Source organism: Papio anubis, chromosome 8 (assembly GCF_008728515.1).
Source record: "Papio anubis isolate 15944 chromosome 8, Panubis1.0, whole genome shotgun sequence".
In the NCBI taxonomy this organism is placed as follows: domain Eukaryota; kingdom Metazoa; phylum Chordata; class Mammalia; order Primates; family Cercopithecidae; genus Papio; species Papio anubis.
Window position 1 is genome coordinate 89554472 of NC_044983.1, and position 26561 is coordinate 89581032.

The window sequence follows — 26561 nt, forward strand, 5'->3', positions numbered from 1 at the left end:
GTGATTAGCACATTTGTAATTCAGATGAACTGTTAATGATATAATTGTGATTAACAAACTTAATTTAAACGTTTAAAAATTATTAACACAGTAGTTCAGAACAGTGGTAGTCGCTTGATGGCTTAATAGGCAAGGACTTAGAAGACAAAGCCATACATAAAAAACCAAATTATATAGTCTATAAAACACTTCAATAACAAATAGTATGGCTACATACCTTTGTTATATTTTTATTCTATATCCTAGTGGGGAATTGGCTAATATTTAGTGTATCCTAATCAAGAATCCACAGTCCAGGGTTGGCTGTTGCTTAGCATCTGAAAGAACCTAATCCAAGATCTGTATCCCAGAGGTAGCTATGATAGCCAACACTATCTCAATCAGAACTAGAAGATTTGTTAATTAGCAAAGTGATCTTACAAATAAATTTTCTTGGTGATATGAGTGGTGTCCGAGATATGCACTTTGGGCCAGGCGCAGTGGCTCAAACACCTGTAATCCCAGCACTTTGGGAGGCTAAGGCAGGTGGATCACTTGCGCCCAGGAGTTCAAGACCAGCGTGGGCAACATAAGGAGACCCCATCTCTACAAAAATAAAAAAATTAGCTGGGTGTGGTGGCACATGCCTGTGGTCCCAGCTACTCAGGAGGCTGAGGTGGGAGGATTACTCAAGCCCAGGAGGTTGAGGCTGCAATGAGCTATGACTGTGGCACTGCACCTGTCTCAGAAAAAAAGATATGCTGTTTGGTTAGTGTATCCCTTAGTCATTGTGAACAGGAGTATAGATATCTGGCCTGGCCAGCAGATTATACCCTGCAGAGTTCCAGGGCTCAGTTCTGTTCTGCCAGTTATCTCCTGCCTCTGGATGGTTGAACAAACCCACTTGCTTAAGGATTGTTATCACAGTGCCCAGGGGACAGACAGCTGGGATGTCATAGGCCTAAAGCACAGGTTGGATGATCACCTATGTGTCTGCTTGTTCATAATTGTATATGGGACAGAATTCATTTATTCATTAAGTCAAGCAATATTTATTGAACCTCTAATATATGCTAGGAGATATAATAGACACTTGAAATAGAATCACATATAAAGTAAGGATGTGACAAAGACTTTGGTCAGAGGCCTACTCTACTGTAGCATACCTCTCGTGTTAGGTTGTGAGGGAGGATACTTATAGCTCTCACCCACCACTAATCATTGAGGTAGGTGCCAATATCTCCCTAAAAGGGCCCATTAACCACAAATGGCCAAGTTAAACCGCTGTTTAAAAAAGGATGACATATGGGCCTTGTTCATTCTGGGATGGACAGGCCTCTATCTTCCCTTAGATTCCTAGAGAGCTCTTGTCCTGCAAAAGGATAAAAGAAAGCTGCCCCCATCACCTGCAAAGGAACACCCCAACCCACTGCAAGCTCTGAAAAGTGCCCTTCCCTTTATCCTTTCTTTCTGTGATTTTCTCTCTCCATGTAGACTGCTGTGAGCACAAGAGGAGGTTGGCATGGTACCTTTTCCAAATGTCGGATTCACACACAAGGCTAAGGCTTTGAGCTGGTCCACAGCAACCTCTCTGCTGAAATGCAGCAGGGCCCTTGGTTCGAGCTGGAATGTTTGGTAACAATGGGATCAGAATTCCAAGACTCTGTCCCAGGGCTTGCTTTAGCACTAGTGCTTTTTCCTCTGTGCTTCTGTCCATTTTCTGTGAAATTATTCTATTTTGTCTTCATTTTTAGCCTCTTTCAGTTTTCTTTTATTCTAGCTCAAAACTGTACTCCAGAGCTTTCTTTTGCAGTTTCCAGCACACTGCACTGCAAACCTTAAACAATTAGCCACCCTTGCAAATTCTCTCTGGCCCTTTTTAACAGCGAGGTTTCACTCTCTCCCCTAGGAAAGTATCTTAACTGTAAGTACATTGGATGGCATTGAGTGCTGCTTCCAGTTGAGTCATCTGGTAAACCCATGACATGCTCTAAACACAGATGAGGCAGCCACAGAGAAAAGAGTCAAGATTCAGGTGTACATGGCAAGGGACAGGAGTAGATTGAGGGAGGGTTGGGAGAATCCTGTACAAACAGACAGGAACGAAGGTAATTAAGACTCTGACTCAGATTACCCAGTCCTTACAGAGGGAGAGACAGAATGAGAGCCCATGGGCTTATCAATACAGTAAAAGATGAAAGTAAAGCAGCAGGGAGGGGGATTGAAAAGAAACTTGTCTATTGAACCTTGAAAGGAGACCCAGCAGTTTTGTTAATCAAGAGGTATCTCTGCCTGGCACATTAGAATAAAGGGTTTAGCCTAAAAGGCCCATGGGGTCATCCAACCCAACTCCTCACATTTGCAAAGGGGGAAGTGAAAGCGAGGCCCTGAGTGCCACTCCTGGCCCCTAACATCATTGCCAGATTTAGCAAATAAAAACATAGAACACAGGGGGCACCCAAGATGGCTGAATAGGAACAGCTCCAGCCTGCAGCTCCCAGCGTGAGCGACACAGAAGACGGGTGATTTCCGCATTTTCAACTGAGGTACTGGGTTCATCTCACTGGGGCGTGTCGGACAGTCAGTGCTGGTCAGCAGGTGCAGCCTGACCAGTGAAAGCTGAAGCAGGGCAAAGCATCACCTCACCTGGGAAGCACAAGGGGGAAGGGAATTCCTTTTCCTACCCAAGGGAAACTGAGACACACAACACCTGGAAAATCAGGTAACTCCCACCCTAATACTGTGCTTTACCAAGGGTCTTAGCAAACAGCACACCAAGAGATTATATCCCACACCTGGCCCAGAGGGTCCCACGCCCACGGAGCCTCCCTCATTGCTAGCACAGCAGTCTGACATCTAACTGCAAGGTGGCAGGGAGGCTGGGGGAGGGGTGTCCGCCATTGCTGAGGCTTAGTAGGTAAACAAAGCCTCCAGGAAGATCTAATTGGGTGGAGCCCACCACAGCTCAAGGAGGCCAGCCTGCCTCTGTAGCCTCCACCTCTGGGGACAGGGCATAGCTAAACAAAAAGCAACAGAAACCTCTGCAGATGTAAATGTCCCTGTCTGACAGCTTTGAAGAGAGCAGTGGTTCTCCCAGCACAGAGGTTGAGATCTGAGAACGGACAGACTGCCTGCTCAAGTGGGTCCCTGACCCCTGAGTAGCCTAACTGGGAGACATCCCCAACTAGGTGCAGACTGACACCTCACACGGCTGGTTACACCTCTGAGACGAAGCTTCCAGAACAAGAATCAGTAACACTCGCTGTTCAACAATATTCTATCTTGTGCAGCCTCCGCTGCTGATATCCAGGCAAAGAGGGTCTGGAGTGGACCTCAAGCAAACTCCAACAGACCTGCAGCTGAGGGTCCTGACTGATAGAAGGAAAACAAACAAACAGAAAGGATACCCACAGCAAAATCCCATCAGTACGTCACCATCATCAAAGACCAAAGGCAGATAAAACCACAAAGATGGGGAAAAAACAGTGCAGAAAAGCTGGAAATAAAAAAAATTAGAGCGCATCTCCCCCTCCAAAGGAACGCAGCTATCACCAGCAATGGAACAAAGCTGGATGGAGAATGACTTTGATGAGTTGAGAGAAGAAGGCTTCAGTCGATCAAACTTCTCATAGCTAAAGGAGGAACTATGTACCCAGCGCAAAGAAACTAAAAACCTTGAAAAAAGAATGGATGAATGGATAACAAGAATAATCAATGCAGAGAAGACCATAAAAGAACTGATAGAGATGAAAACCATGACATGAGAACTACATGACAAATGCACAAGCTTCAGTAACCAATTCGATCAACTGGAAGAAAGAGTATCGGTGACTGAAGATCAAATGAATGAATTGAAGCAAGAAGAGGAGTGTAGAGAAAAAAGAGTAAAAAGAAATGAACAAAGCCTCCAATAAATATGGGATTATGTGAAAAGACCAAATCTACATCTGATTGCTGTGCCTGAAAGTGACAGGGAAAATGGAACCAAGTTGGAAAACACTCTGCAGGATATCATCCAGGAGAACTTCCCCAACCTAGTAAGGCAGGCCAAAATTCAAATTCAGGAAATACAGAGAATGCCACAAAGATACTCCTCGAGAAGAGCAACTCAAAGACACATAATTGTCAGATTCACCAAAGTTGAAATGAAGGAAAAAATGTTAAGGGCAGCCAGAGAGAAAGGTCAGGTTACACACAAAGGGAAGCCAATCAGACAGAAAGGTCAGGTTACACACAAAGGGAAGCCCATCAGACTAACAGCAGATCTCTCGGCAGAAACTCTAGAAGCCAGAAGAGAGTAGGGGCCAATATTCAACATTCATAAAGAAAAGAATTTTCAACCCAGAATTTCATATCCAGCCAAACTAAGTTTCATAAGTGAAGGAGAAATAAAATCCTTTACAGACAAGCAAATGCTTAGAGATTTTGTCACCACCAGGCCTGCCCTACAAGAGATCCTGAAGGAAGCACTAAACATGGAAAGGAACAACAGGTACCAGCCATTGCAAAAACATGCCAAAATGTAAAGACCATCGATGCTAGGAAGAAACTGCATCAACTAACGAGCAAAATAACCAGCTAATATCATCATGACAGGATTAAGTTCACACATAACAATATTAACCTTAAATGTAAATGGACTAAATGGTCCAATTAAAAGGCACAGACTGGCAAATTGGATAGTCAAGACCCATCAGTTGCTGTACTCAGGAAACCCATCCCGCCACGCAGAGACAATACACATACAGCCCAAAATAAAGGATGAAGGAAGATCTACTAAAACAAAGCTTATTGTAATCCAGTGGTTTAAAACAGACTTTAAACCACCAAAGATCAAAAGGGACAAAGAAGGCCATTGAGATAATGGTAAAGGGATCAATTCACTGTGAAGAGCCAACTATCCCAAACATATGCACCCAATACAGGAGCAATCTTAGATTCATAAAGCAAACCTAGAGACTTACAAAGAGACTTAGGACTCTAAGCTACAATAATAATGGGAGACTTTAACAATCCCCACCGTCAACACTAGAGGCAGATCAATGAGTGATACAGAAAAGTTAGCAAGGATAATCCAGGAACTGAACCCCAGCCTGCACCCAACCGGACCTAGCCTGGACATCTACAGAACCTCCACCCCAACCAGAATATGCAGCATCTCTACTTCCATAGCACCACATCACACTTATTCCAAACTGACTACTATAGGTTAGAGAGGTGCGGACTTTCAGCAAATTTAAACAACAGAAATTATAATAAACTGTCTCTCAGGACTACAGTGCAATCAAACTAGAACTCAGGACTAAGAAACCTTAATCAAAACTGCCTAATTCATATGTGGAAATGGAACAACTCTGCCCTGAATGACTAATAAGCATAATGAAATGAAGGTAGAAATAGTGATGTTCTTGAAACTAATCTAGAATAAAGATATAAATATTAGAATTTGGGAGATGAAGCAGCAGAGGAAACTTATACACTAACTGCCCAAGCAAGAGAAAGCAGAAGATCTAAATTGATAATTCTAACATCACAATTAAAAGAACTAGGAGAAGCAAGAGCAAATACACTGAAAAGCCAGCAGAAGGCAAGAAATAACTAAGACTGAGCAGAACTGGAAGGAGATAGAGACAAACCCTCCAAAACCAATGAATCCAGGAGTTTGTTTTGGAAAAAGATCAACAAAACTGATAGACTGATAGCAAGACTAATAAAGAAGAGAGAAGAATCAAAAAGATGCAATAAAAACATAAAGGGATATCACCACTTCGATCCTAGAACATGTAAACTACCATCAGAGTAAATACTACAAAACACTTTCTATGCAAATAAATCTAGGAAAACGAAGAAATGATTAAATTCTGGACACATACACTCCCCAGACTAAACCAGGAAGAAGTTGAATCCCTGAACAGAGAGCAAATAACAGACTCCCCAAAATTGGAGGCAATAAACAACAGCCCTACCAACCAAAACCCAGACCAGCATCTGATTCATGTTTCTAATTCCCAAGGATACAAAGGATGAGATGGTACCATCCTTCTGAAACTATCTCCAATCGATAGATATGAGAGAATCTCCTATCTCTATTTTATGAGGCTAACATCATCCTGAGCCCAAAAAGCCTGCAGAGATACAACTAAAAAAGAGAATTTTAGACTAGATCATCCCCTATGAAGAATTAGTGTAAATCTTAAAATATTGTAAATGAATTCTAGTAGCATTGTGTTTTATTCACTATGATTGGTGGGTTATCCCTGGATGTAAGTCTGTCTAATATACAAATTCATTAAATATAATCTAGCAGGAGAAATGAACGTAAGATAAAATTCATATTGATTATCTTAATAGATGCAGTGCTAGCTTTTTGAGAAAATTCAACAGCCCTTCATGCTAAAAAATTTCAATAAATTCAGTATTGATGGAACATATCCCAAAAACAATGTTGTTTGGCTTCATGACAAACCCACAGCCACATCACACTGAATGGCCAAAACCGGAAGCATTCCCCTGGAAACTGGCACAAGACAGGATGCCCTCCTCCTCACCACCCCATCCCAACACAGTGCCAAAGTCCCAAGCCAGCAACCAAAAGCAAGAGAAAAGAAGCAAAAAGGCAATCTAACTAGGAAAAGAAGAAGTCAAACTGTCCCCAGCTGCCTGCAGACGACATGACGGTGATATTTAGAAAAACTCCCATCAGATTGTGCCTCCAAATCCTTGTTGGATAAGCACCTTTGAAAGTAAAGTCTCAGGATACAAAATCAATGTGCAAAAATCACAAGCATTCTCATACACCAGTAACAGACAAACAGTAAGCCAAATCGTGAATGAACTCCCATTCACAATAGCTTCAAAGAGAATAAAATACCTAGGAATCCAACTTACAAGGGATGTAAAGAACCTCTTCAAGGAGAACTACAAACCACTGCTCAGTGAAATAAAAGAGGACACAAACAAATGGAAGAACATACCATGCTCATGGATAGGAAGAATCAATATTGTGAAAATGGCCATACTGCCCAAGGCAATTTATAGATTCAATGCCATCCCCATTAAGTTACCAATGACTTTCTTCACAGAATTGGAAAAAACTGCTTTAAAGTTCATACAGAACCAAAAAAGAGCCCGCATTGCCAAGACAATCCTAAGCCCAAAGAACAAAACTGGAGGCATCATGCTACCTGACTTCAAACTATACTACAAGTCTACAGTAACCAAAACAGCATGGTACTGGTACCAAACAGAGATATAGACCAACGGAACAGAACAGAGCCCTCAGAAATAATACCACACATTTACAGTCATCTGATCTTTGACAAACATGACAAAAACAAGAAATGGGGAAAGGATTCCCTATTTAATAAATGATGATGGGAAAATTGGCTAGCCATAAGTAGAAAGCTGAAACTGGATCCTTTCCTTACTCCTTATATGAAAATTAATTCAAGATGGATTAGAGACGTAAATGTTAGACCTAAAACCATAAAAACCCTAGAAGAAAACCTAGGTAATACCATTCAGGACATAGGCATGGGCAAGGACTTCATGTCTAAAACACCAAAAGCAACAGTAACAAAGCCAAAATTGACAAATAGGATCTAATTGAACTAAAGAGCTTCTGCACAGCAAAAGAAACTACCATCAGAGTGAACAGGCAACCTACAGAATGGGAGAAAATTTTTGCAATCTACTCATCTGAAAAAGGGCTAATATCCAGAACCTACAAAGAACTCAAACAAATTTACAAGAAAAAAACAAACAACCCCATCAAACAGTGGGCAAAGGATATGAACAGACACTTCTCAAAAGAAGACATTCATACCGCCAACAGACACATGAAAAAATGCTCATCATCACTCGACATCAGAGAAATGCAAATCAAAACCACAATGAGATACCATCTCATACCAGTTAGAATGGCAATCATTAAAAAATCAGGAAACAACAGGCGCTGGAGAGGATGTGAAAAAATAGAAACACTCTTACACTGTTGGTGGGACTGTAAACTAGTTCAACCACTGTGGAAGACAGTGTGGTGATTCCTCAAGGATCTAGAACTAGAAATACCATTTGACCCAGCCATCCCATTACTGGGGATATACCCAAAGGATTATAAATCGTGCTGCTATAAAGACACATGCAAATGTATGTTTATTGCAGCAGTATTCAAAATAGCAAAGACTTGGAATCAACCCAAATGTCCATCAGTGACAGACTGGATTAAGAAAATGTAGCACATAAACACCATGGAATACTATGCAGCCATAAAAAAGAATGAGTTTATGTCCTTTGTAGGGACATGGATGCAGCTGGAAACCATCATTCTCAGCAAACTATTGCAAGAACAGAAAATCAAACACCATATTCTCTTACTCCTGCATTAGAAATTGAACAATAGAGATCACTTAGGCACAGGAAGGGAACATATATAACACACTGCAAGACCTACAGGGGAAAGAGAGGGAGGGATAGCATTAGGAGATATACTAATGTAAATGATGAGTTAATGGTGCAGCACACCAGCATGGCACATGTATACATATGTAATGGCTAAAATCTACGCGTTGTGCACATGTACCCTAGAACTTAAAGTATAATAATAAAACATCCGCTTTCACGTTCAGCAGTATGGTAAAGCAAACAGAGAGGCAGGCGGATCACGAGTCAGGAGATCAGGGTTATCATGCTGCAATTGAAACTAAAAATAAATAGCGAAGGCCGAAGTGGCAGGCGCGGAGTCAACAGGGCTAAGAGGAAGCAGGGAGTGAACAGTGAAGGCAAGGATCGACCACTGCACTCCAGCCAGTGACAAGCTGAACTCCATCAAAAAAAAAAACAAAAACAAAAACAAAAAACAAATCACTAAGTTCGAACAAGTTCAGATAAATAACAAACAACTTTTTAGTATAAGTGTGTCCCAAATATTGCAAGGAACACACTTATACTAAAAAGTTGTTCATCCTGCATTTTATATATTTTATGTGACATTACCTCCCTGTAAAATTTACTTGGCTAACTAGCGACAGAGCCAGGTCTAGAACCCTGACTTTCCGTCTGTCAGGAAGACAGGAATGACTAAGAGGAATCCAGGCATCCAGGAACCCATCACCATGCCTGAGAGGCGGCTGCTAATACATCACCTCTGCTTATAGATCCTCACACTGTCATTAGTAAATTTACCCATAAACAAAGACAAATTATATTAAATAAATGGGCTATTTACCTTTTTAATTATTACATATCCGGTGTTGGTGTGGGGATCTGTGTCAACCCCTAGGCGTCCCTCACTGTCTCCCTTTATGACATGATACAGAATTTTAGAACTCCCAGTAAATGGCTCATCAGCATCAGTGGCCTGGATGGTTAAGATGGTGGACCCAACGTTTGTGTCTTCAGCAAGAGTCAAGTTTCCATACTAAGGAGAAAATGGAGAAGGAAACAATGAGGTCTGTTGTCATCAAAGCCAAAGGACAAACTTATCTCTCTGGTTTCAGAATAGACACAAGTCATAGTTTGCATCAATCTTCATGGGGCATGTTTTTTCCTATTGATGAATATATTGCAGTTGATTTTAACATCAGTCATACTCATGAGCCGATATCCATTGTACCAAAGAACACAATATCTCAGAGAGCTACTGGTAGGATTCTAAAACAAATTCCCCCTTCTATATCCAATTTGTTAAATAACTTAATTATTGTAGTAGTAATGATATAAATAGCCACCATGTATTGAGTATCTATCAGGTGGTAGGCACTTTATATACATTATTTAATCAATTCTTAAAATCAACCAATGAATGGAGGTTGATTAAAAGCTTGAACTTTAGGGTTAAACAGCCTGAATATAAATCATAGGCTTGCTTTTTATTAGTTGGGTGGCTTGAAGCAAGTTACTTCACTTCTTTAAGTGTCAGTTTCATCATCTGTCCAATGAAGACAATAGTAATGGAAACTACTTCATGTTTGCTGTGGGCATTAAGGGAGACAATGCATGTAAAGCTCCTAAATTCTTGGCACATAGTAAGTGCTCAGTAAAGAAAAGCAACAAAACATCGTATGGAGTAGTTATGTTACCATCTCCACTTACGAGGAGCAAAGGCTTGGAGAAGTTAAACCCACCAAGGGTCACACAGCTAGTGGGTCACAGGATTGGGATTCAAAGCCATGTTTGTGCAACTCCAAAGCCTGTTCTCTTGAACACTGGCCTATACCATCTCCCACTCCGCTAAAAATCCCCCAGATCGTCTCTCTTCGCATTATGATTCTAAAGAGGGTTCTAAGTAGGGATCAGGAGAGAGGACCACGGCATTGAAAGAAGCAGGTTCACTCTCTCTGTCTCCAGATAAGTATTTAAGCTCTGAGACCTCAAGTGCAGGATTCTTATCCTCAATCTAAAAAACACTGTCTCGATAAAAGGCAAGGAGGTCACAAAGTTAGCAAAGGATCAAATGCCCAAGAGAATGGAGGCTGAGAAGAAATGAGTTATTTGATGCCTGCTGAACCTCAGTGCCTGTTATACAAGACATATCCACTCACACCTCTTCCCACCCCTATCCCCCTCATAAATCAATTCCTTTCTTTGTCACAGCCTTGTCCCTATTTTGATTTATGAACATCATCACAGGGCTCTGGGCTGCCTCATAACTGACTTCAAAAATAACATAACAGTCTAGTCAAATGGGCTTCTTGCTCCTTCAAAATAAATAGAGACTTCCCTCCTAAGGGAAACAATGATAAAGTCATCACCAAGTCTGAACGCCCTATCAATGATAAGAAAATAGTAATTTGCATTTTTCTTGAGGTTCTAAATTGACTTTTTTCTTTCTGTCCAGTTAGAATTCTCTCAAATGTCTTGGACACATTTTTCTTTGGCTTAAGTCATAGATTAATTTTTTCTTCTTCCTTTCTCTTACCCAATTATTATAAATTAAATTGCTAATATTCCAAATATTAAATTTTTGACTAAAAATGCTTGAGACCTAGCAGTAAATCTATTTATTGTCCTATACACAAAAATATATAATGACAAACTGCAAGCCGCCATTCAACTTTTTTCAATTTGACAAAGACTGTGGTTGTTGTTTTTAAGAAGCCCTTGGAATAAATGAGCTATTGGCAGGAGTTTATAAACAAATGTTCCCAGACACCTATAGTAGTGTTATTGTTCCCCCAAAGATTTTCACTGAAGATGGCCTCTGGGTTATTGGTGCACTGATCAAGATTACCTGTTAAGTCTGGCACTTTTCCTAGCTACTGTCTGTGTCTTTATCCCAGAAGAAAGGGTCAAGTAAAATGAACAAAGTAAAGAAAAATAATGACAACTACTCACATCTGATTTTTCAAAGATGGGGATCTGATCATTGATATCAATAACGTTGATTTGCACAAAACAAAGGGTCTTGAAATCTGAAAACCAAAGTCATATGTCATAAAAATTTTCACTGAAAATCATGCATTAAAATCAGAAATCCACAAGAAAATACTTGGCAAGTGAAGTGACAGCCATAGCCACAATTTTGCAATTGACATGCAATTTATGCCGAGAGTGGGTTCTCTGCTTCCCACCTGTACCCAAGTGGTCACCATGTGTGGGGCAGCGTGGCTAAAGACAGATCTAAGAGAGATTTTTCTGGGTTTTTCATTGCTGTCCACCTGCTGTCCTCCTAAGTAAAGTTACGTACGGGCTGTTCCTGAGCAGGATGGCTTTTTTGTGAAGCAGTCTTTTTCTGACTAGTGAAACTTATGTAATCTTTAAAGTCCAGAGCAAAACTATCCTTCCAGAAAGCCTTCTCTGAGCATCCCAGTGGCTGTCTCTCCTTGTCTGAACACATCCATCCTACATCTGCTCTGCCTACTATGATGGGGAGGTTCAAGGGCCTGCTATCTTCTAAGTAAGGGAGGAACTGGCACAATTAGCTATTCACAAGAGTCTGGCTACGCAGCCTGCAGGAAGCAAGGTGGGGACAGAGGTAGCTCCTGGATCCCTGGAGAAATCACCCAGGCTTTCAGGGATGGGTTTCACAATTCCAAGACCTAGGCAGATAGCAGCTTCAGCTAGATTCCAGATACGTGTGGAGTACAGGTGGGGACAGGATGCCTGGGGGAGACAGAACAAGAAATAAAATGACAGGTTCTTTGTGGGGTTGCTGTTGTTCTAACCATGGTTAGATATAATGGTTAAGACTCTGGGCTTGGAATTCACTGTTTGGACTCTGGCTCTGCCACTTAGCATATATGCGAGAGCTTGGGTGCCTCACTCCATTTATCTGTAAAATGTGAATAACAGAAATGATGTTTTCATCATAATACAATTGTTAGTGGCCTCTAGATACCAGCAACAGTATTGCTTTACCCGAGTTACTCATTCATCTTCATGATAACTTCATGATATAGTGCTACTGTCATTCCCATTTAATTAACAGATGAGGAACCCAGGGAATAGAGAAGTTCAGGTAACCTGACCAGGATCACACAAACTAACTAGTGATGGAGCCAGGATTCAAACCCAGAGGCTCCCTTTGCCCTCTGCAGCCACCATCCATTCCTCTGTCTGTGCTCTGTAGCCCAAGGGGCTGATCTTATGAACTACATCAATGCACATCCTCACCCTGAGGGTAACAGTTGGGTTCTGCCAATGGGAGGCCTGGCAAAAGACTGGAGGGAGAATAGGAAGAACGTGGCTGGGGGTGTCACACCCCTGTTGCCAACAGCCCTCTTCTAGTGACAGGCACAGGCCTTGCTCCTTTGGGGGATGCTCGCCTCCCTGACTTCTTCGGGTTTTAGGGCAGAAAATGCTGCTCACTGTGCTTTACACGTCCTGTTGGTTTCCCTTAACCCTGCCCACAACCTTTGCAAACAATCCCTTCTTTAAACTCTCTGAGGGGAGCCTCCATTTCCTGCTGGGATCCTGATTAATATTCCCAGGTAGTTTTGAGCGGGTACTCAATGCACTGGAGATGATCCCAGGGACAGAATCTATTAACAATCCAATTACAACCAAGTGGATATTGACTGAAGTTAGGGCTGGTCCTCAGAACGTTTGTAGGCAACAAGAATGGCTGAAGACTGGAGTGGTCCCAAACCCGGAACCCACTGGCTCACTGCTCTGCACACACCTCGCTTGGCCAGCAGTGGGCCTTTCTGGGTAAAAGGCTCTCCCTGGTTTTATGTAAAACTGTGTTAATTATAACCTAGTCTCTAGTTTTCTGTAGTGCACAGTTGAATGTTTAGTTGTATCAACACACACACGTATTTGAATATATTTTATCATCTGGTCCATATTTTCTGTAGATTTACTCATGCAAATAAACAATTGTAATCTGATTCCCACTTTAAACTTTATCTTCAAATTGCTCCAGGTTCCCATGCATTTCCACATGGATTCCCACTCTCCCATAAGCCCTACATGATTTTGTAACTTGTCATATTCATCCTTCAAAGGCCAGCTCAGAGACACCTCTTCCAGAAAGCTGTACCTGTTCTCTCCCTCCACTGAGTCACTTATTTCCTTCATGGGCTACCTTGTGCAGTTCCTTGCAATTTACTGACTCACGTGTCCATCTCCTCTACCAGAATGAGTGCTCCCTGAGGATAGAATCATCTATGTCTCCCCAATACCTTGCATGGTGCCTCAAATAGGTAAATGTGCAATAACTGCTGAAAGAATGGACTGCTGAGAGTGTGAAATTGTTAGCTTGTTGTGGATAGGGAAGATTTATTATACTTACATCTGTTCTATCTCTTACAATAATGCTAGACAAATATTAGGGCCTTAATATTTGTCAAATTACTAGGTTTCAAACATTCTGCATTGGGGCCCTACTAAACCTGGCTTCTGCCTAGTATCTCAATATCCCTGCCAAGGAGAGAAACATGAAGCACAGTGTGAAACGTTTCTTATTTGTTCTCCATACCTGTGTCAGCCAACAGAACAATTACTGAATTATATGGTAATCAAAGATTCAGTATGAGTTAACTCAAAAGACCTTCTAGGAGTGTGAGTGTCCTTGAAATGAGTCTCTCTTTGAATCCATGTATTTTATGCGTCTGTGCTTATTTGTTTAACAATGTGTGCAACTGATTGAGAATGCATAGTTTTTATCAGATTCTCAAAGGCTCTTGTGACCCAACAGAGATTAAGAACCACTTGCTCTGCAATTGTGTAAGGAGTATAGGGAAGAATGTCTCCTGATACTGTCAAATGGCCAACTAGAAGCTGATAGGATAAGACAGAACTTCCCGAAAGATGCGCTTCTCCTCCACTTTCCTACAGTAGAGCCCTTTCAGTCTGAAAGCAAGTATTGGGAAATACAATTAGTTTTCCTGTTTGTGATCATGGTCTGCAGAATGTGCCTGGCAGACCTCCAACAACAGGATGTTAACTGACGACGGCCCCACCGTGTGCTCTGGAATCTATTACCACATTCGCACTGAGACCTCACCTCCTCTGGACTGTCCACAGCCAGTGACTGAGAAAAGCAGCAATGGTAAGGCTCGTTTTCAAAGACAATGAATTCCTTTGACAGCCACCTTTAGACTCCCCAACAGCTGTGCCGAGCTTTCCTCAGACTGTTCTAGTCTAGGACATTCCCAGCAGCCTTCCTTCTCCATCTCCCCTTCACTCAGGGTCAGGCATTAGGCTTGCATTTTGGTCTGATGACTCTCCCAGCCTTCTTTGTGCCCTTCTGCAATTTTTTCTCACAGGCTCCCCACCAATAAAATCCTTGTATATTTAATCTCCTTTTGGCATCTGCTTCTCATAGGACCCAAACCAACACAACAATGGTGCCTGAGCTGCAGCTCTGGCCTTTACAGTGTTCAACCAGCTATCTCTGTGTTATGTGTGTTTCACAAAGGAAGCAAAGAAGGTTTAAATGGCATCCTTTTATAACATACCAGACATTAGAGCAGGCAAGTAAGTCATAGCTAGAAGGAAAACAATGATTTGTACTCAAGACAGTGGAGCGATACTAACCTTTGTCAGACACCTCTATCGTTAGGTTGTACTGAGGAGTATCTTGCTTCTTCAAGGACTGTTTAGCTAACTGTAACATTCCAGCATAGGTTTGGATTAGGAAGAGTCCATCCATGGGAAGTTTGGGAGTTTGCTCCACAATTCTGTAGTTTAACAAACTGTTGGCAGTATTTTCTTCATCGCTGTCATGTGCAGTAAGGGTCCCAATACTGTTACCTATGAGGAAGGAAAGAAGGAAATCCAACCATTACAGTCTCCATGTAATTAAAATAGTTTCACTGAATAAGCACATTCCTAGAAAACACCATGAATAACTCGGGATAGCAGACAAACGTTCTTAGATTTATTTTGATTCTTCTCATCCTATCATGTAATGGGTTGAATAGTGTATTAGTCAGCCAGGGCTGTCATTAAGTATCACGGATAAAACAACAGAGACTTATTTTCTCACAGTTCTGGAGGACAGAAGTCTGCGATCAAGGTGTTGCAGGGGTTGGTTTCTTCCGAGGCTTCTCCTGGGCTTGTGGGTGGCTGTCTTTTCCTTCCGGTGCCCTCACAGCACCTTCCGTCTGAACCTCCCTATGTCCACATTTCCTCTTATAACGATACCAGTCATACTGGATTAGGGCCCACCGTAAGGACATTTTACCTTCATGACCTCTTTAAAAACCTTATCTCCAAATATAGTCACATTCTGAGGTACTAGGGGTTAAAATTTCACCCTATGAATCTCGGGGAGGGGGAACATGTAGCCTAGAACAGAAGGTTATGACCTCAACATATAATTTTGTGGGCATGGGGGACACATTCAGCCTGTAACACCTAGTGCTCCCTCCCAAAACTTCATGTTTACCAGAACCTGAGCATGGGACTCATTTGCAAATAGGGCCTTCACAGATATCACTAGTTAAGGCTCTGGAGATGAATCCTGGATTTAGAGGCAGCCCTAAATCCAATGACAGGTGTACCTGTAAGAAGGAAAACACAGAGATGCACACACAGGAGGAAATGATCTGGAGGAGGAAGCCGGAAGTTGGAGATAGGCTGCCACAAGTAGCCAGGGAACACTAGATGCCAACAGAAGCCAGAAGAGGCAAGGAAAGATTCTCCCCTTGAGACTCTAGAGGGAATGCGGCCCTGCAAGCACCTTGACTTCAGACTTCCAGCCTCCAGGACTAGGAGAGAGCAGATTTCTGTTTTAAACCACCAAGTCAGTGGTGATTTGTTACTGTAGCCCTAGGACACTAATACACATGGCAAATGGTATCACTAAACAAAGAGAAGCCAACCCTAGATTGCCTCTAAGCAACTTCATGGAACAATTGCAGAGACTGACTCTACACCAAAGATAACACAGGGCAGAGACCAGGCAGGATCCTCTCTGCCATGTTGTAGTTTGTGGTCCTAAGTATTTCATTCCTGTCAGGGTTTCAGTCCAGGGAGTTCTACAAGCCAGTGGCTATGACTTGGTTCTGCACCCAGCTCTGGGCGAGTTTCGACAGCTTCCAGACCATCCTACTCTGGGAGGTGAGAATTGTGGGTCTTTTTATATGCAGCAAGAATCCCACGTAGGAGCTCAAACTTGAATTCATCCCGTTTGTGTAGTTACACCCTCTCACCTATCCACTGACACAGTTTGCATCTACTGACACATATGGAAATTTAGAGGTTTTTTGGTTTTGGGTTGGGGGAGGAAAAAGAAAGTACCTATGTTATATCTACAGTAGAGCTGGACACATGCAGATGTGTCTCATGGGCTGCATGCAGGGACCATCAGAAGAAATAGGACAGAAGAGAATACGTGTCTAGTGCATATGGCATGCATATGCCCTTGCAAGAAAAGTATCTGTATGCTGGGATGAAAGAGTGTCTTACTAAATTCTGTGGTCCTTTGGTGTCTCAGCAGCCCTGCCATAGCTCTATCCCCTCAGCAAGTGAGCAAGAAACTGAGGACACTGTCCTCCTCTCACTCACAGGAAACCTCCATGCTGCCAGAGGCACCAAGAGGACTTGTGGATCAGTTGGAAGTGAAAGAAACCATGTCTCTGAGTGACTGAGGCCAGGAACAAGTGGCAGCTCAAACTGATACAGGAGTATATGTAGCATATCTTGGAAATATGCAGAAATATTTAGGGAGGTGGGGCTTTTATGAGAGTCTAAATTTTCTGTGTGAATACATAAGACTTGGTGGCAAGTGGGATTCAAGAATAAATGTTAGTGTTGCTAAGACTTGGGGACACAAGTCCCACAAGATACCAAACCAGAGAATGTAAATACACTGGAGAATCCTTTTTTTTTTTTTTTTTTTTTTGAGACGGAGTCTCACTCTGTTATCCGAGCTGGAGCGCGGTGGCATGATCTCAGCTCACTGCAATCTCCACCTCCCAGGCCCAAGCAATTCTCATGCCTAAGCCTCCCAAGTAATTGGGATTACAGGCGTGCACCACCACACCTGGATAATTTTTGTAGGTTTTTTTTTTTTTTTTTTTTTTTTCAGTAGAGACAGGGTTTTGCCATGTTGGCCAGGCTGGTCTTGAACTCTTCTCAAGTGATCTGCTCATCTTGGCCTCCCAAAGTGCTGGGTGGGATTACAAGCATGAGCCACTGCACCTGGCCTAATTATTTTATCAAGGTTTAATTTGTGAATATTTTCACCTACTCATGTCCTGTCAGCTCAGCTAGACAGTAAGTCCCCACAAGGTAGGAGCATTGTCTTGTACCTCTTTCAGGTTACACATATAGAATATGCTCAGTTGATTTATAAGAACTCTTGGTTCACTAAAGACTCTGAAATATTTTTACGAAATAAATTCTCACCTTTAGAGAGGCAAATAGCATGCTGAGCCCCTTCAAAATTTATTCTACCAACAATGACTTCTTCAGTCTTAAGAAAACCAGCACTGTCCTCTTCCCAGATGAGGTAGGTGCCTCTAAAAGGGCTCCCAGCAACCCCCATCTCCTGATATTTGTACTGTTTCATAACCCCATCCTGTTGAGTGCAGGCTGGGCCTAGCAACTTGTTTCTAATGGCAAAAGTGATGGGATCGCTTCCAAGATTAGGTCATAGAAAGATTGACTTCCATCTTGCCTGTCCTTTCCTGCTCTGTTGTACTCTTTCCCTCTCCCTCAGAACTCTCTGAATTAGAGGTACCCAGCTGAACTTCACCCAGATTCCGAACTCACAGAAACTGTGACATAATACATGTTTGTTGTTTTAAGCTGCCAAGCTTTAGGGCAATCTGTTTTGCAGAAATAGGTAACAAATGCAGTACATGTTTGGCCCAATGTAAAAGAGGCTTGAGGTGTCATGTCCAGGTCAAGAAAGGTTGTCAAGATTTTCCACCTTTATTCAGTGTCACAGAACATCCCAGATTTCCCAAGAAGGTGGTGGCACACGTGTTTGTTGGCTATTGTTACACATTCCATTGTTACACAATTGTGACTGTGAGAAGATTCTTCCTTATAATGAACTGAAATCCTTCAAGCTGGCACTAACTCTCCCTGTTGTGGCAGGAGTTGAAAACAATCAAAGAGAGGACCTGCACAGAACACAGTGACACAGAACATGCTGACAAAAGGTAGCCACATGACACCTGACAGCAAGAAGAAAAATAATGAGCAGTGTGAGCAAGCCACTCCAGCAGCACCCACCAAACCTCCGGGAAGGCACCCACTCTGTCAGAGGTGTCTGGTGAGGAGCGGGGGAACCAAAAGAAAATATGAGCCCGTCCACAAAGCATAGGAGGATCTGCCCACAAGGGCAGCAAAGCTCTAGAAATGATAGTCGTGAGGCTGCTACACTTGTAAAGCCTCTGAAATGTACACAGCACAACAGAACAAAACATTTCAAGAAATGCCAGTCTGCTCAGTCAAGGGGCTCACCGCCAAGGGGGAGATAGACAAGCCTTGTCCCAAACCCAGAGAAGCCATAAAACTCCCAGAAATTATAATGTTCTGACAGTAGTTGTTCCTATAGAAAAACTAAAAAGCTATCACAGGACACAGTAAAAGAAAACAGCAAGACGAAGCAAAAATGATAAAAATAGATGGGACTTGACTTCATCTAGCAGCCTCTTGAATTATATTATCAGCTTCTTAGAGAGGGGTGCCCAAGGGTCAAAAGTCAACTTCCACTGGTATTGCTTACTTCTTGCAGGGTGTCTGTCTGACTTTGGGTGTAAATGTTTAAATTCTTTGGCAAATGTGATGAGATTATCTCTTTAATGAGATTATTAGAGGTCAAATAATGTATGGGGAAATCCTGCAAATGAGATATCTCTATATACATGTATATAAGATACTAGTGTAGGTGGCTGTGATACTAATGATAGTGGCAAGGGTGATAATAATAGTGATAATGATAGTAGTGGTAGTGGTAGTTATAAAAGCCCCAATTTAAGAATACTATCCAGATACCGTTTGATCCCAAATACGGTCCCTACATGACTCCCAAGGTACAGTCAACCTCCATGCTGTAGAAGGCATGGATTATTGACTCCCAGTAAGGTCTCCTGCTCACATTTTACCCAGCAGAGGAGAGAAATGCAGGGAAGTTAAACAGCATTAGGCAGCTCTCATTTCTTACCCAGTCGTTCATTCTCCTGGACCTCAAATACGGTTACTGGTGATGGACATGTAGGTGGATTATCATTAATGTCTTGAACTTTTACATGAATTTCCAGTGGATATGAAAGTGGTTTTCCATACTCATCCTTTGCAACTGCATAAAAAACATACTACAACAGGAAAGTCAGAGTTAAGACAAGACTCACCCACCACCCTCTGCCAAAGACAGAGAAAATCACTGTTTCATTTCTATGTCATTTACTCCCTTATTTTTAATTCACTTAGAACGGGGAGATAAAAAAAATGAGATGGGTCAGAATTATGTGAAAATTATCATGTCTTTGAAAACCAATAATATGCTGGAGTCTGAAATGTGTGTGTGTGTGTGTGTGTTTTTAAAGTAAAATCCATTTTGCTCTCAACTGTAGATGGGCATAGGACTTTGTCTTGTCGCCTGTGAAATTATTCTCTTTTACTCACTGCATCCTTTTCTTCTCGGTCCAAGGGCTGAGTTACGTAAATATCTCCTTCCTGGTCAATTGAAAATGGGAATCTTGGCAGCTTCTCTTTGTCAACTAAGGAATATTGTGCACCGGGATCATTCCACCGCACCTACAGGACCCAAAGTCAGTTGTGAGGAAAGCTACATTTGGACTGAGAGAACTGGAAAGGAAATAATTTTCTGGTTCTCAATTTGAAATCTCTGACAACCTTGTATGTCTGTGGTTTCTTATAACAACTGAATTATATTTTTCACTTTTAATCTAAAATAAGCCTGTTTCTCCCCACCAAGTTATATTGCTCGAAAAAAGCACACCAGGAAATGTTTCTTCTCTAAAGCAATTCCTCACAAACCCTCTACAGGGTTTCTTTTGGAAGTCTGACTGTGAAAACTTTCTATCCATGAACCATCAAGTTAAGAAACAAAATGTACTTTGTAGTTGGCAGTGTCTGAGGACCAAGCCGTGATGTATGGTGAGCATCTAACACTCAACAATGAAGATGAACAGGGGCAATAGAGGCCACTCTGAAATCTTCTCCATGCCATTAAGTAAGACAAAAGATACAAAAATAAGGACATTCCTTTCCTAAATTTTTAGCCTCAGAGACTTCAGGGATGAGAATAACTGCCAATTCCTAGGGTTGTTTGTAAACAACCTGGCAAAAATAAAAAATAACACAAGTAAGACCAATCTACTTGCTATATAGACAGAGCCTGGTCTGATATATCAATAATGTTTACTAAGTTTGCCACATGCCAGACACAATTCTAAACATATTTATGTGTTATCTCATTTAATCTCCAAACAGTCCTCTGAAGTGTAGACTACTGTTATCTCCATTTTACAATGAAGAAACTAGGGCACAAAAAATTTAAGTGATTTGCCCAACGTCCTACTGCTAGTTGAAATTTTCACAATAAACTATTCTCAGAGCAGCCTGGGACGGTATCACAGAAGCAACTTTGTCCCTTGCTAATTATTTAAGCATCATGCATTGTCCACGCAAAGACTACCTGCTTGGTTATAAAGTGGGCTCCTCTTGTGTTCTAAAAATTCAGCCTGAGTTCCTCTCCCCTACCCTGCTTCCCTCCTCCTCCCTCTCCTCCCCCCTTCCTTCCACTCACCCTCCCTCCCTCCCTCCTTCTCTCCTTCTCTCCTTTTGGGTTTCAGAACACCCAGAGCATTTTTTCCAGGCCTGAAAATTGGGTAGACACTCTAGAATGTTTTCTTGGCAGCCTCAAGTCAACTAAGCATGAGTTCTTGGCAGCATTTACAAATCCCTATGGGAGTAACTTGAATAACAGCTACGAAGACTTTAGTCTAGGCCACCAATCTGAAATTCTCATGGTAATGAGTGTTGACATGCTTTCTTTCTAACTGGGAAATCAGAATTCTTTCTGCTGTTCTTCCTTTTTTTTCCCTCCTGAAGTTGAAGTTCATTAATTCAACATTCAATAAATAAATGTCCCTGGGCCCATCTCAATAAATATGATGGAATAGGCCATTCCAGGGCCCCTTAACAATAGTAGCATTAAAAAAATTTAGGGGAACCACAGACTAGTACTTCTTATCTTTTAATATCTAATAATTTTATCTACTTTTACAGATACTATCACAGTTAATCTTCACAAAACACTGAATCATTATCCCTATTTTATTGATGAGACACTGGGGCTCAGAATAGTTAAATGACTTGTTTATGATCAGTCATTTAAGTAATGGAACAGGAATATGATTTTGTTAATCTGCTTCCAAATCCAGGGATGTCCCACTAACCTACAGCTTTCATGTGGAGAAATTTCCTGGGCTTCCAGAAAATATCAAATCTGGGTGGAGTCCAGAGTGAATTTCCAGGAGCTAAGGTAGGAAGGGGCCCATGGTGAGAGCACATGCCACAGAGGTGGGGAAGTAGGAGCATCTGAACAGAGGGGAGAGGCACACGCAGGAGACAGAATGCCAGGTGTGGGGAGTTTCCAAGGGGAAAGGTTCCCTACTATGATCCTTTTACCCCTAGCCAGTCCTATCTCTGTCCCTCAGCCTATGATGGGACAAGTCTATTGGGTCAAGATTTTTCCCACAATAAGAATGAGCAGCCTTTCAAAACTATTTGCAACCCCCAAATCAAACCATGTTCATACATACAATGTGTGCACCATATATGACCCACTGCAGGGCAGCCATATCCCACACTGCTAACAGGGAACAACAAACGTCACTGTTGTCTACTTTTAAGGTGAGGGTGAGTGAAGTTCTCTCTGAAAGCAAAAGTATATATCTGATGTAGTTTGGATGTTTTCCCCTCCAAATCTCATGTTGAAATGTAATCCCCAGTATTGGAGGTGAGGCCCAGTGGGAGGTGATTGGATCATGGGGGCGGATCCCCCGTGAATGGCTTAGAACCATGCCCTAGGTGATAAAGTGAGTTCTCACTCTGAGTTCACATGAGACCTGGTGCTTAAATGTGTGTGGCACCTCCCGCCTAACTCTCTTGCTCCCACTGTCATCATGTGATGCTCCTGCTCCCCCTTTGCTTTCTGCTGTGATCGTAATTTTCCCAAGGCCCTCAACAGAAGCCAATGACAGAGCCATGCTTGAACAACCTGCAAAACCATGAGCCAATTAAACTTTTATGAATTACCTACCTCAGGTATTTCTTTATAGCAATGCAAAAATGGCCTAACACAGTATCTGCATCCAAGTTTCCTGCCCATGAGGCATGGTCAAGTCCAGTGACTCGGGGTCAGAGGCTATATAATTGGCTTTATAATCATGCTATGCAAAAATGTATCTAATAAGTGTATCAGTGAAGACCTTTATGGTGGGTCTCTACAAAGTGAAGCCATTTCTCTAGTTGGCTGTCAGTGTTACTTGGGCTTGGGTACTACCTGAGTGATTTTGATAGGGTGAGGATCAGTCGAGTTTTCCACCATCTCCACAGGTTCTGGTGCTTTCCAAATATTCTCTGTCACTATGATATCCACAGATGTGGTATCACTGAAGGAATTCTCACTCTGGCCTCCCATGTCCTTCACTGAGATCACCAGATTATAGGAAGGATTCTTAGCAGGATTCAGTTCCTGAGATCCTATGAGAAGTAGGGGAGAAAGGAATAGGAAGCATCTCTGGAAGGGACAGACCCAACTCCCTTTTTCTGACTGAGACAGTCCTACCAGGGCACCCCTGAACATACCTTCTCGGGTAAGAGAGATGGCTCCCGTTTTGTTGTTGATCTGGAAATACATGACATTGTTGATCATAGGAAGCTGGATGACAATCTGGTAAGAAAGCTGGCCATTGGGAGTGGCCGGATCATCCAGGTCTGTGGCATTGACGTACAAGAAGGGCTTTCCTGTTTAACAAAACATAACCAGAAAAAAAAAAAACAAGATATTAATTGAAACCCAAACCAACCATAGCTACTTGTTCCATGTAAAAAGTAGATATATAATAGGGAAAGGTAGGACAATTCACACCAGTGTGGAAATAAATATTTATCCCACTCCCCTTCCCTAAAATAAGGTTTCTCAAGGTCTGGTCCAAGAACCTCTAAGGGTCCCTGAAACTGTTCAAACGCTCTGTAAAGCTAAAGGTCATGTATGTGTAAAAGATCCATTTAAAGTACAAGATAATTTAATGACTTTTAGTGTAAAAGAATGGAAAATATGGCATTGATATTGATTTCACTTTGCAACTAATCTTTAGGAAACCACAATTTATTGAGTTTGGGTATAGTACTAAAGAATGTCCAGTTATCTGAAAATACTATTAAAATATTCCTTTCTTGTCCAACTGCATATCTGTGTGAGGCTAGTTTTCCTTCATATACTTCAACTAAACTAGCACATGGCAAGAGAATGAATGTAGAAACAAGACATGAGAATCCAAGTGTTTTCTATTAATCCAGACATTAAAGAGATTTGCAAAGATTAAAGCAATGCCATTTTTCTCACTATTTTTGTCTTTAAAATCAATTATTTTTCATTAAAACATGTTTAGTGTTATTTTAAATGAATTATAATTTTTTAAAATTTCTAATACAGTAAATGTTGATAGATATAACCAGTGATGTAGTAGAGACGCCTCATGAGACTCAGTTGTTGAATTTTCAGAAATGTTGTATATCAATTATTAATACCAATGGTCACTTGAAATAGGCCATGGTACTTGAAATAGGCCATGGTAGGAGTATTTGTAACATGGAAATTGGAAAATTCTACAAATCAGAGCTTTGTCCCCCCAGAAAAATAGCTGTTAAGCCTTTACCAGGACACCACTGGATATAACCCACGTATCTAAAAGTTCTTTGGAGTCCTCAGTAAATTTTAAGAGAATATACAAGTCCTGAAACCAAAAAGTTTGAGAGCCACTTCTCTAGCAGATTCTATTAGTGAAGATAGAAAAGGTATGGCCTGGAGGCTTCACATTTAGCAGAGTCTGTGTGAGTCTTTGGTATGCAGCCTCAGGGACAGGGACATCACTCCACATAGTAAAGTGAAGTGAATTTTTTCCCAGAATTCTCAGAGGCAGGCATTGAAGAAAGAGAAGGAAAAGATTAAGTAACTTGAAGTGAAGCTTGATGGTGGGATTATGCAAATGGCCCCAAGTCTTGATTAGTATTATTTTAAATGAATATCCTTAAAATTTCTAATACAGTAAATGTTGATAGGTATAACCATATTTCTGAGAACTCTGAAGTCTAATATTCATTTATGTTTTGTGCAACTCTTAGGAGGTGATGCTTCTTTCTAGGTGCCTGCTGGACACACTCACTCCTTAATGAAGAGCTCTTGTGGAAGTGAAAGGTAGAAGGTCAATGTAGCATAGAAAAGGGCTGAGCCATAGATGGGATGTAAGAGAAAAAAAGAGCTGGAAACCACCAGTGACAATATCAATGGAGGTTCCTGAGAAGATACAGGGGAGTAAGCTCAGCTTTCTAGAGTGTTCTAGAGCTCTGAAGTATCTTTAAGACCACCCTAGAAAAGTGTTTTTCAACTGGGGGTAATTTTTGAGACAGAATCTCACTCTGTTGCACAGACCAAGTGCAATAGTGTGATCATGACTTACTACAGCCTCAATCTCCTGGGCTCAAGTGATTGTGCCACCTCAGCCTCCCAACTAGCTGGGACTACAGGCATGCACCACCACACCTAGCAAACTTTCTTATTTTTTGTAGAGACAGGATCGCACTTTGTTGCCCAGGCTGGTCTCAAACTCCTGGCTTAAGTGATCGTCCCGCCTTGGCCTCCCAAAGTGCTGGGATTTTGTGCCCTCCACCCACCAGAGGACATTTGGCAATGCCTGGAGACATTTTTATTGTCACAACTTGGCAGGGGGCACATAGTGGATAGAGGTCAGGGGGATGCTGCCAATCATCCTACAAGGCACAGAATAGCCTCTGACCAAAACTAGAATGATCAGACCCAAGATGTCAATACGTAGTGCTGTGTTGAGACATTGAGAGACCATGCTCTGGAGCAATAGAGATAGTCAAACAACTCCCAGATCAGTATGAAATGTGGGTAAGATAGTGCTTATTGAGTGACAGCTGCAGCCGTTAGCCACACAAGTCTGCCCCTTCCACCTGACACCCTTCCATCTTTCCATAAATATCTCTGGCCCCTGCCTGTTACCTGGGCGAGAGTTCTGCCTTACTGAGCCTTCATACTTTGACTGGAGAAACGTGGGTCGATTGTCATTGACGTCCTTCACTTCTATGGTGATGGGGACTGGACCCTCCACTATAGCTCCATTAGCATCCAGGGCTGCAACCTGATGTTGAGGAAAAGGAAACCATGTTGGTGAGACTGAACTTCATGTCACATGCCCGAAAATCATTTGAAGGAAATTAGAACTCAAAGAACCAATGGCCTGGTGACTGTAGGACAGAAAGAACTCACAAAAGCCCAAATTGGGAGCTGCTAAAATAGGGGTTGTATCAGTCAAGCCTGGCTAATAATGACGGTGACTTTCTATTAGCAGGGTGTTCTGGACACTGAACATGCGTCTATTCTGGATGGCTGGAGTCCATGAAACAAGAGCACTGTGACCCCTGAGAATATGAAAGTGTCGAGTTCTCTTCCAGAGCCATTATGGTGGTCAGCCTGCAAGGCCTGCAGCAGAAGTACCAGACAGAAAGCTTTTATCTCACTCTTTTTTCCATAGTTAGCTCTCTGCCTTTCGTAGGTATTCAGATACCAACCGTGAAAACTAAAGGAGAAAGACAGGGAGAAGGATCTTTTTAGTCAGCTTCTGGCTATTGGTTCCTTCTGCTTCTTCCAATGCCCAAAGTAGCTCCATCCTAGCGCCGATGCAGCCTTCTTCATGGGTCCTAAGCCAATGCAAGAGCCGCAGGCAGATACCAGTGAAGTATCACAGATGTGCTGACTTTTGATCCAAGTACCTAAGCATGGTCTTACTTGGATAAGTAATGCCATCAGAGGGTCCTGGCAATGCAAGTGGGGTTACTCTGGTTAAAAAGCCTAAGGAAAAGGATATGTTTGCCACACCTCTCTGTAGTTGGTAAGAAATGGACAT

The 26561-nt window shown here is 42.0% G+C and overlaps 1 protein-coding gene across 2 annotated transcripts in view; it reads right to left on the reverse strand.

The window, feature by feature from the left end:
* CDH17 (cadherin 17) overlaps positions 1-26561 on the reverse strand; it is an 80417-nt gene that overhangs the window by 20725 nt on the left and 33131 nt on the right. For both annotated transcript variants that reach the window (XM_021942500.2, XM_021942501.2), the window contains exons 5-12: positions 25658-25796; positions 23218-23376; positions 22913-23112; positions 20005-20136; positions 19544-19694; positions 14959-15174; positions 11314-11390; positions 9206-9397 (exon numbers count right to left, since the gene is read on the reverse strand). In XM_021942500.2, coding sequence (XP_021798192.1) covers positions 9206-9397; positions 11314-11390; positions 14959-15174; positions 19544-19694; positions 20005-20136; positions 22913-23112; positions 23218-23376; positions 25658-25796 — 1266 coding nt within the window. The remainder of the gene's footprint in view (positions 1-9205; positions 9398-11313; positions 11391-14958; positions 15175-19543; positions 19695-20004; positions 20137-22912; positions 23113-23217; positions 23377-25657; positions 25797-26561) is intronic.